This window comes from Microtus ochrogaster, linkage group LG2 (assembly GCF_000317375.1).
Source record: "Microtus ochrogaster isolate Prairie Vole_2 linkage group LG2, MicOch1.0, whole genome shotgun sequence".
NCBI classification, from domain to species: Eukaryota; Metazoa; Chordata; class Mammalia; order Rodentia; family Cricetidae; genus Microtus; species Microtus ochrogaster.
Window position 1 is genome coordinate 47,621,624 of NC_022028.1, and position 11,883 is coordinate 47,633,506.

An 11,883-nucleotide genomic window follows, 5' to 3' on the forward strand; every position below is an offset into this window, starting at 1 on the left:
AGCTCAGGCTTCTTATTAACTCTTATAACTTATATTAGCCCATAATTCTTGTCTGTCTTAGGCATGTGGCTTGGTGCCTTTTTCGGTGAGGCAGTCACATCTTGCTTGCTCTCTGTCTGGCTTCCTCTCTTTCTGGGTGATGATTGCAGACTGAAACTTTTTCTCTTCTCAGAATTCTTGTTGCCCTACCTATATTTCCTGCCTTGCTACTGGCCAATCAGTGTTTATTTAAAATACAAGTGACAGGGTACAGACCATTGTCCCACAACAAGAAGGGGGTTTCTGTCCCCTGAGGTAGCGTCTACAGATTGCTGGTGGTGAGGGGCCTGCCGACCTGAGACTCAGTGCCCTGCTTGTGCCAGTCTCCCGCCTCCCCTCCTCAGGCACAAGGCCCTGGTTCATGTTGGAAGTCCACTTGGCTCCCGGAATGATCCATGAAAGGTCCGTGGTCTTGATGAAAGGAGGCTGTGGTAAGTGCCTACCCTTTCATTGGCAGTTGCCTGTCTTTTCAGAGCCCAATGATGAGAGTGGAGCGAATGTAGATGCCTCCAAGATGTGGCGGGATGACCGTGAGCAGTTCTACAAAATCGCCAAGCAGATTGTACAGAAGTCTCTGGGGCTCTGAGGCCACACCCTGCACACACCGAGCAGACCAGCGCTGTCCTCCAGAACACTCGCCACAGTGCTGCCGTGCTGACACCAACACAGGCAACCACGGAGCCATGGCACCTATTGTTCCTTCCTTTCCATCCCAGACAGGCAGCTCCCCTAAATCATGACTGGAATAATGACAGCGGCTGCGTTGCTAAGGACTCCTCCTGCTGCGCCTCAGGGAGGGGTCCAGGCCGTCCTCACTACCTCTCCCAGCCACGGGGTGCTCAGCTCTGCTCCTTCCTGCAGTGCTGAGGACCTGCCTCTGTCATCCACCAGGGACTGGGGATACCAGTGCTGCTTCTTCTGAGGACATGGGGCCTTGGAAAAAGCAGTGTGAGCCTGCTGTCCCTGCCTCTCAGTTCCTAGGTGTCCCAGGAGGCACTCTGAGCTTCTTTTGACACTTTGCACTTACAAGCCTAGGCTGCCTTTGGCATGGTGACAGAGGCTTGCTGTGTGCATCACAGATGTCACCGTAGCCCCCACCAGGGGCTATTATGTAAATGGGTTTATGAGAAGAGGGGACAGTGGTCACCAGGACTGCTGCTCTCCCAGTTGCATCCCTGTCTGAGTTACTGGTGCACTTGAGAGCAGGCTGGGACCGCCAGAGTTTTAGTGTGGCTCTCACCTGGGGGTTCTGTAGATATACATGCGGTTGCACCAGTTTAGCTCTAGGATCAAATTGTTCTTCGCTGTCAGGGTTGGAAGGGAATCTGCCACTAGGTGCTCAGCAGAGGTGCACATTTTGAACTAGACAAGCTGGGGAACACCTGTGGTGCAGGCCGGGGTGGAGGGTCTCACACAGCAGGACCATGCTGAGCAGCAGTGCCCGAGCAGGCCCCACAAGCAATAACAGATCTTCAGTGTAGGTGGATGTTGGCCTTTTCTAAACAGGTTATATTTACAATGAGTTTCTATTTTTAAAGTGCCGCTCATCTGTGGGTGTGCGCAGTTCTCCCTGCACACGATCCGCTTTTCCCCACCCACGTGTGGTCCCAGCAGTGACTGGCGCTGTGCATGTCTCGTGGTGTTAGTAGTGCCCGGCTCTGGGGCTCCCGGTGGGGACCTGTGGGGACCTTATGCTTTCCTTCTCCCAAGGGAGGCCGTTTCTGTTTGAAACCCAGCGGAGTCTGGTGTTGGGAGTCCAGGAGAAGGGAATTGTACCGAAATAGTATTTTAGGCCACTGAGATGAAGCCCTCTCTGAAAAGAAGTGGTCTGTGTGGGACATGAACACATACAGAGTGGCCCCAGCATGTCGCCACCCTCTGGCCTCCCTGGCAAGCGGTGGAAGACAGGCATTCTCTTTACAAAACAAAAGTATTTTTATTCATTTGTATTTATTAAATGAGAAAAAGAATCCTCTTGTGTTCCTCTTCTGTGGTGGACTTTAACTGCTGTTAAATAAAAATGTATATCCCACCCCCACAGCGTTTTCCTGTGCTGTTCTCATAGAATCTTCTGGAACCTGAGCCTGGGTCCCCTTCCGGAGTTGGTTGGAGGCAGCTCTGTGGGTGCCAGGTGCTCTCTCCAGGCTCCTGTTTCCTTCTGTCTCCCTTCTTTCCGCCTCTCTCTGGTCTCCAGGACTGGGGGTTTTCTGCTCGGGTCTGTGGCAGGATTCAGGAGCCTATGAACTTGGAGATGTGGGGTTTAATAACTGTGGAGCAGTCTGTGAGTATGGGGTCCAGGGTGGCCGCTAACAGATACCCGACGGCACTGTGCTTCAGGTGCACATAGCGTATTCTTGCCATGTCATCCCCCAGGCTCTCACTGTGTAGCCCTGGCTGGACATGACTAGATCTGCCTGCCTCTGGCTCTTAAACACTGGGATTAAAGGCATTCATCACTACGCCCGGCATTGTAGTTTACTCTTGAAGCAGTGCTGCAAAGGTACAGTCGATGTTGAACTGCCTCAAAAACCAAGTTATTTAACAAACCTTAGTCCTCTGGTAGACCCTTCCAAGGGTCAGCCTTAGTTTCCCTTCGCTCTGTTCCTGGAAGAATGCTGCTGTGGGTAGAGGCTTGCAGCCTTCCTACCTGGGGAGGTAGCTCCCAGCCATTGATCGGGCCTGGGCTTGACGCCACATGGTGCTGTCATTCCTTCCCTGGGTGGTTGGTGTGTCCTTAGTCCCTTCTCCCCTGTTTCCCTGCACACCCCCACAACTCCCAGTGGTTTCAGTTATTCCTACTCAGCTTCCCAAGCAGGGCCACCAGCAGCAGCCATGTCTTCTTCCAGAGTGATGTCTGGAGATGTGAGTTCTCATTGGTGACTTGGTTCAACCTGTCACAGGTACAGCCTACTCCCAGGGCATAGCTGGGCTATTGATGCCCACATCCATACACAGATGGATGGCAGCCTTTCTGAGCCTTTGTTTTCCAGTCTGGAAATGGGGGTGAAGGCTACACCACCCAGTACTCCATGACCACTCAGTGCCTGGTCGGCTGGGAAGGGGCTAGCAGCTGGCTTTCTCTGTGTGCCCATCTCCTCTGATCAAGGACCATCTCCTGGCTCAGGACTTTCTGGGCCCATTCTGTGCCTAAGCTTCCCGTTGTCTTATTCTCTGAACACCCTGGGTGGCAGTGGGCCTGTGCATGTCTCCAGGGGTGTAAGGGGATCTCATGGCATTCTGTCCCCAGGCCACCTGAGGCTTGGCAGCAGTTAGAAGTGAAGTTCCTGTGTATCCCCCCTCAGGCCTGTCCAAAAGCCCCACAGAGGTGGGGCCAATGAAACTTCTGGAATAACCCGAACAACCCACAGTGGGCACGGCCCAGCTGTGCTTGGGGGTAGGGTGGCATTTTCTGCGGCTCCAGAACTACTCTGCTGAGGGCTGGTGGAGAAAGTGTAACGGCAGCTCCTCTCGTTGCGTGTGTTGTGTGCATGTGCCTTTAGCTTTCTGGCAGAGGACCTGACACTGGAGCTGGATCGGGTGGAGACAGACATGCAGGGCCCTCCTTTGCTGGTGAACCTTTGAAATCCTGGATCACACTTGCGAGTTGGAACCACATGAAACGACAGCAGGCCTGACAGCCGGGCCGACTCGGGCTCCTCGTGGGTTCTCCCTCTTGGACTGGTTCCCAGCTGGTAGAGCAGCTGGCAGCAGCAAGGCTGCTACCCGATCCCAGATGCCCCACCGGTGGGCCCTTAACCCATCCTGGGCTCTCCTCGCTAAGCATCAGCGTGGGTCCTCTGAGCACTGACTCCCCAAGTGTGGCCCGTGAGCACATGAGTAAGAAAGCACAGCTATGTGAACCCGTGCTGTGGGGATGTTGGTCGACTGTCCCAGGATGAGAACCTGTTTGGGGCAACTTGCTTTGTCTCTTGTGTTCCCATCCTCCTCATATACCTGGGCTACTCCATGGACCCCGCTACATGTACCAATTCCACTGTGGAGGTGGAATCCGGAGGAGTCCTCGTCACTCTCGGCCTGGGACCCCAGGGCCTGGCCCACAACCGTTAAAAGGCAGAGATGTGACTGAACAGGGCCAACAGGTGCTCTGTTAAATGCCCCCTCTTTTTACTCCGCCCCCATGACATATACGGAGTCCATTGTGGGAGCCTGTAGCTCTTTCCTCCCCCAGGGGCTGCTAAATCCAGCCCCAGTTCTGTACGTATCGCAACTATCCTAACCTCAAGGCTGTCCTGCCCCACGCCGTGGTGTCTGTTGACATGGGGGCATGCGTGTGCTGCTGGCTTCTGTGTATGGGCCAGGTGCAGCCTAGTCACGTGCTCACTCAGGGTCACCTGATTTGTTGCTCCAGGAGAGCCAGAGCTGGGCTTTGCCTGAGACTCAAGTGCTTTGGGAACAGTGAGGCCTAGACAGGTCCAGGAGCTCCTGTGATGTGGCTCCCTCCCCTCGCTTTTCCAGGCCAGCTGGGTTTCCACACTTGCAAGTGGTCGGTCACAATCTGCACAGTGACAGACTTCACACAATTGCATGTCCACATGCCAGCCCAAACACACATGCGCGCTCATGGACCTGCATATGCTCACACCTCCCCCTGACCGTATGGTTGCACATGTATTCCGCACGTTCACATTCACGGTCCATAATATCATATAGGGGTAGTTGTCCTTTTCTTTTAGAGATTCCGGCATCTTACCCCGGCTTCTGGTTTCTGTCTCTTCGCACAGAGCTGCATAGCTCTGTTTGCTTTTAGGATTTTCTCTGCTTGGTTCTCTGCAGTTTGACTGTGACACACACACACACACACACACACACACACACACACACACACACACACACGTGGTGTCCTTGTATTTATCGGGGGCCTGCTGAGGTTTGGGTGTGAAGTCTTAACTTCTGTCTGTTCTTCTCATTGCCTGTCTGTCAGGGATACCAGCTGCGTGTGAGTCAGAGCAGATAACTGTCCCCAGGCATAATTATTTTTCTCCCCCCCAAGATATATTAGTTTCTTTTCTTTTTTTTTTTTTTTTTTTTTTTTTGTTTTTTTGATTTTTTTTTTTCGAGGCAGGGTTTCTCTGTGTTGCCCTGGTTGTCCTGGAACTCACTCTGTAGACCATGTTGGCCTTGAACTCACAGAGATCTGTCTGTCTCTGCCTCCCGAGTGCTGGGATTAAAGACATGCGCCACCACCTCCCAGCAGATGTGTTAGTTTCTATCGATCAGTTTACAAGGAGAGAGCTGCTAATGAACCACGGACTGCAGGTGGCATCGGGATGTGGCTGGATTCCCGTGGTTGTGACCTGATGCGTCGTCTATTTTCGTTTCTTTATTTTTACAGTGGTGGGGGTTGAACCTGAGGCCTTGTGCACACTGAATAAACAATGTCACCGAGCTACGTCCTGAGCTCAAAGCTGCCCCTAGTTCCCATGTTTCTTTTTAATCTTGTATTTCCCTTTCTTCACTTATATGCAATTTCTGCATCAGGGTCTTTGACAAATCTAACATCAGGGTCGTTTTGGGATTGACTCTTTTTTTTTTTGTTTTCTTAATCTCTGCTGGCTTCCCCATCCCTTATTTGTGTGTTAAACTTGTGACTGGAATCTCTAGTTTTCATTCAGCTGACTGCCAAGAGTTGAGCCAGGTTGGGTAGTGGTGGTACACACCTTTAATCCAGGAGGCACTCGGGAGGCAGAGACAAGTGGGTCTCTTGTGAGTTCTAGGCCAGCCTGGTGTACAGAGAGAGTTAGTTCCAGGACAGGCTCCAAAGCTACAGAGAAACCCTGTCTCGAAAAACCAAATCCAACCAGACAAACAACAAGAAGAAATCAACCAATCAAAAAACCTTGAGTCAGTCATCCTGAATCAGAACCTCTTGTTTTGGGCTTTCGAGTTAGAGCTGAGAAATATCAGTGCTTCTCAGACCCCAGTAGCTGGAGTTTCCATCATGATTACTCCTGCCTGGACCTAACTGGGGTTTGGTAACATGGACCCAGCCAGACCCCTCCTAAGGGGCCACCATTCCCTTTTCCCTCTGTGTCCTCAGCTGGTGCCTGTAGGAGTTTCCATCCTTTCTCAGCAGGAACCCCTATGTCTGTTTGCTCCCCTTGTGTCCTGAGCAGCATCTCCACATCATTTCCCACACATTCAGGTGGGGTGAGTGCAAACAGCCCTAACCTGGGACAGGAGGCCCCATCTCCGAGCTTCTGAGACTGCCCTGTGCATGGCTTCAGCTGTCTGGCTCTGGTCGCCATCTCTAGGCATAGGGCCCTGCTCTCCTCCCCTGCCCGAAGGCCAGCTGTGGGACTCTCCCTGTGCAAGGAGCTTTAATTCTTGGGACAAACTCTCGTCTCATTTTTCCAGCTGTGCTGTCTGCATCAGTCCTTAGCTTCCTGCGGACGCAAGCCTATGTGCATCCAGATGTGGACTTCCGGGACTGGTATAATACAGGAGTAACTGCTGTTTGTCTTTTGCATGGATCCCCTTGTGAAACCAACATGATAGTTATGTTTTATAGTGTGAGAAAACACAGAGCCGAGGTCAGACCTTGGCCTTTGCAGATATGAAGGAGGCCTTGCTTGGGGCATTGAGCTGATGATGACACTCAGCCTGTCAGGTGGGACGCATTTCTCCATCCTGGGCCCTTGTGACAGCAAGATGGAGCTGTAGGAAGGGGCTGTGAAAATGAGCCCTGTTCCGTTTGACTTCAGATCTTCGCCTTTGCAGACAGCTGTGGCACCTGTTCCAGCTGTGCTCAGTTCTAGGTCTCACTGGGGCTTGCAGCCTCATTTGCATAAGTAGATTTAGCACCGGTCTTTAACGGGTCAGGGGAACAGGAGCCTCCATGCCTGAACTGAAGCTGAGGGTGGCTACTGCATATGCACTGTCCCTGGGGAAAAGGCCACCCGGGAGCCCCAGTCCTTTAGAGCATGCTTTTCAGCGATTACTGACTATTGGGGTATACAAGGGGAGCCCTAGGGCAGTAGTAGGGTAGTAGGGCTGACGTGGCATCAGGAACATTCAGAAGGAGGGGGTGTCTGCCTTACTGCCTTAGCCAGGTGCCCTGCCTATTGGAGGACCTGCCATCAATACGATGACAAAATGAACAGGGTGTCCTGGAGAGGGTAGCAGGCTAGGGAATGCAGAAAATGCTGCATCTTTTTTTTTTCCTGGTTTTTCAAGACAGGGTTTCTCTGTAGCTTTGGAGTCTATCCTGGAACTAGCTCTTTCTTGTAGACCAGGCTGGGCTCGAACTCACAGAGATCCGTCTGCCTTTGCCTCCCGAGTGCTGAGATTAGGCGTGCGCCACCACCAACCACCCGGCGTCAGAAAACTCTGCATCTTAGCAGAAGAGCAGGTGGGTTTCTGTGGTAGGGAGCAGAGACTTCTGGAAGTAGGAAAGGATCCCAAGAGTAGGCCTGGGGAGGGCCCTGCCAGCCAGAGTTCCAATTTTATCTTCTGGAAAGTTCATTGTACTGTTCTGGGGGAAACAACAGGATATATGGGGAAATCGAGAAGGAGCTACCTTGGGCCAGCCTGGGTGGCCAATACAGAGCAGCAGTCCATACAATGAGGTGTTCCTCAGCTTGCAGACCATGGAGTTATGACAACTGAGCCCTCCTGATGTGTAAGCTCACAGCCTCCAGCCCCTGAACCGCCCTCCCCAAGCCTCTCCCAGCAGGGTTGGCAGCTGGTCTATCAGATAGTGTTTTTGCTTACCCAGCAGCTCCATGTTCGTGGGCTAGCTTCAAGTATTTTCATGTACCCTCGAGACAATGATTAAAAAGTAATTAACCTAAATTTAGCCTGATTGTCATAAATAAATTAGCCGCATGAATCACCTGTGATCTACCAGCCTACACATGTTTGACTACCAGGTGAACATCCCCCCAGGGGAGCTATGGGGTCCCTGCACTGTACATCAGGGGACAGGGTCATCCTCAGGGACTTGCATGGTCTGCTTCAGTGCCCATGATATGGGAGGTTACCCTGTCAGCCAACCCAGCTTGTCCTTGGGGGCTGAAGCTGTTGTCAGCACACTTGAAGCTGCAAACCAGAGAGCAGAGCCCTACAGATTAGTCTCCGTGACCAGCTGCCTATTCTGTCAACCCTGAGGGCTGGAGCCGTCGCACCTATGGGCTATCCAAGGCCCTGGTGTTTCTGTCAGCTACCTGCAGGTGGTGTTTGGAGGGCCTGGCAGGGACGGGTTGCTGCTGCTTTGTGGGATGTTTGTTTCTGATTGTGTCCAGTCCCCCACCAGCCCTGCCCCCATGTAGAGGTCCGTGACCTCACTATAGACTAGTTGTCCCCCGTGATTTTTTGCCTCTTCCTTGGACGCCTGCCTCTGCTGCCTCTTCGGTGTGAAGCACCCTTGGGAATCTGCTTGGTCATCTCTCCCTTGGGCTTCATCTTCCTCATGGCTTTCTCCAGGGCACCTGCATCCTCAGGCTCTCTGCACCCCCATCCTGTTCAAGACCAGTGGGCTCAGCTGTTGCTGTGGATAGACTCTAATTCCTTATGTTGGTAGTCTGGACACACCATCAGATCAGGGGTCCCCAAGCTGCTTATGGGTCAGCTCCTGAGCACATGTCCCCATGTTCCACTGAGTCTCACTGCCCCCTCCCCATCCGTGTTGGCTTTCACCTGGAACATATCCATGGCCACTATGGAAAAAATAAAATTATTCAAACCTTAGTGCAAACATCAGGTTGTGATCATTTTGGAAAGATTAGGGGCTGGATAGATCTCACCATGAGTTTTCTTCATAAGCATGAGGACCTGAGTTCAAATCCTCAGTACCCATGTGAAAAGCGGGCTGTGTCTCTGCAGGCCTGTAACAGCAGCACTGTGTGGGGAAGGGGATTGCTGGGGTTTGCTGGCCATCAGCCAGCCTTGCGAGAGTCTCTGACTCGAGGGAGTGCAGTGAAGCGTGATTGAGCAGGACCCCTGATGGCCTCCGCTGGCTTCTGTGTAAGGGTGGATGGGCCTACACGCATGTGGCACCACACACAATGTGGTGGTTTGAAAGAAAATGGTCCCCATAGGGTGTGACAATGTTAGGAGGTGTGGCCTTGTTGGAGTAGGTGTGTCACTGTGCTGGGGGGGGTCAGGGGGCTTTGCAGTCTCCTGTGCTCAAGCTATGCCTGGTGCCACAATTGCTTCTGCTGCCTGTGGATCAAGATGTAGAACCCCCAGCTCCTTCTCCAGCACCATGTCTGCCTGCACACCGCCATGTCCGGCTCTCCTGTGTGTTTCTGTTGATTTGCCCAGCTTATCTTCGCTGGTGTTGACCTGTGTATTGATACTTCTTAACAGTTTGAGGAGAGACCCAGGACACGGGTCCTCTAGTATGCTCCCTGCTTCTCTGTCCCCCTCCCTCCAGGACTCTCTCACTGTGTCCTCTGGGTTTATCCCTCTTTCTGTATTTCCCGTTCCTTTGTCACCCTTGAGCCTTCCTGGACATAGCTGTTCAGGTCTCATCTTTTGCTCCATGACATCGCTTCTCCTTATTGGTTTGACTTAGGTCTGTTAAATCCATCCAGCCACGGTGGTTCTCGAGCAAAGATGTCCACATCCTGACCTGGACTCTGGGATCCGGTTACATGGTCTGGCAAAAAGCACTCTGTAGGTGGGATTGGGACGAGCATGGGGAGGCTCACCTTTGTTAGGAGATTCTTGAGACACGTGGCAAACCAAGGAGCACCAAAGCATGCGGGACCTGGGAACGGTTGGTTCTTTCTCAAGACCTAGATCAAAACAGAGAGGCCCATGCGGGGCATCTGGCCTTAGGCTGTAGAATTCTCAACCTGTGGGTCGAGACTCCTTTGAGGGATCGCATATTAGATATTTATGTTACAATTCATAGCAATAGCAAAATTACAGTTATGATGTGGCATAGAAAATAGTTTTATGGTTGGGGAGTCATTCCAACATGAAAGGCTGTGTTAAAGGGTCATAGCATTAGAAAGGTTGGGATCCACTGATGTAGAGGAGTGCAGGATCTCATGTCTCTGAGTTTGTGACTTTGTGTCAGCATCACAGAGCAAATGGTGTTGCCATGATTTTTTATTTTATTTTATTTTAGTTTAGTTTTTCAAGACAGGGTTTCACCCTAGCTTTGGAGCCTGTCCTGGAACTAGCTCTTGTAGACCAGGCTGGCCTTGAACTCACAGAGATCCGCCTGCCTCTGCCTCCCGAGTGCTGGGATTAAAAGCATGTGCCACCACCACCCAGCTATTACATGATTTTAATTGCATCATTTTTTGGTTTGAAGTGTGTAAATTTCACACCTCACAGCTTCTAAAATCCTGCTCCCAGATGGCAGCTTTCCTAGATTTTTGCTCTGCTGTCTAGACAATCCATCGCCATGTCTTAGAGATTCTGCTTCCTGTGCCAGCTCACCTTCAAGGGACTTTGTGTCCCTGTATTCTTGGTGGCCTTCAAATGCTGAATATTTTGTCTGAAAAGTTGATGGTGGCACATGATTTTAATTCCAACACTCAGGAGGCAGAGGCAGGTGGATCTCTGTGAGTTTGAGACCAGCTTGGTCTACAGAGAAAGTCCCAGGACAAATAGGGCTACACAAAGAAACCATGTCTCGAAACAAACAAACAATAAAAACAAAAATAAAGAAGCAGCAGGGCAATGGTAATGCACACCTTTAATGCCACTGTTTGGGAGGCAGAGGCAGGTGAATATCTGTGAGTTCAAGGCCAGCCTGGTCTACAAAGCGAGTTCCAGGACAGCCAAGGCTACACAGAGAAACCCTGCCTCAACAATCAATAAACAAACAAATATACAAACAAACAAATAAATAGACCCAAATGGCATTTAGATGAGGTTATTTCTCCCCAGTAGGATTTTAAAAATTGCTTCCAGTCATGTGCGGTAGTTTATGCCTATAATCCCAGTTCTTGGGAGACTGAGGCAGGAGGATTGAGGTTAAGGCTAGCCTGGGCTACAAAGTGAGATTCTGTCTCAAAAACCAGTAGTAGCAGTCATAGTAACAACAACAACAACAATAATAATGAAAATAATAAAAGCAAGTATTAATCATTTCTGTTAGGTGTCTGTAGACACTAGCATTTGGGATGTATGACACAGAGCAGTCCCTCAGTAGCATAGTCTACTTACCAGCCCACAGCTGTCCCAGGTCCTGCAGGAGGCCCTGAAGTTGGGGTGCATGAGCCTCTTCCCAGATGAGCACACAGGCCTGGCCTCAAACCCAGCCCATGGGGAAGACAGGCACGGGGTGCAATACCCCACAGCTTCTCTGCTTTCATCTTTTACGGGCCAAGATGCAGGTTGAGACCAGTCACCAGCTGCCTCATTAGCAACCACACCACTGGCGTCACCTCGCTGTTGCACACTCGAAAACCCAGGAGTCACACTCGGAACCTGTCCAGCTTCCTCCCCTGCAGCCACCTGGAGATGCAATCACTGACTGATCTGGCGAGATCCTATCTTCTCATTTGGGGGCTCCCTGAATTAATTACCTGTGGGGAGGTGACTCATGGGGCCCAGGGTCTAATGAGGCCATTGCTCTGCTGCTTCAATAGCCCACGTTTGTGCACACATACCTCACACATGCAGACACCCCTACCCCCACACACTCATGTATATGGGGACATGTATAAGTACACATACATGCAGTCATGTATACATACACATAGGCATGGCCACATGTAGATATGTACATAAGTACACACACCACATATGTATGTATGTACCACACTCTCATACACATAGACATGTACACATACCCCCCCACATGCAGTCATCTGCACACACACATATTCTTCACATACAGACATGTACATGTACACACATACA

At 51.3% G+C, this 11,883-nt stretch overlaps 1 protein-coding gene across 1 annotated transcript in view; it reads left to right on the forward strand.

The window, feature by feature from the left end:
* Ube2g2 (ubiquitin conjugating enzyme E2 G2) overlaps positions 1 to 2,075 on the forward strand; it is a 25,863-nt gene extending 23,788 nt beyond the window's left edge. The window contains exon 6 of the mRNA XM_005360250.2: positions 513 to 2,075. Coding sequence (XP_005360307.1) covers positions 513 to 625 — 113 coding nt within the window. The 3' untranslated portion in view covers positions 626 to 2,075. The remainder of the gene's footprint in view (positions 1 to 512) is intronic.
* The last annotated feature ends 9,808 nt before the right edge of the window (positions 2,076 to 11,883 follow it).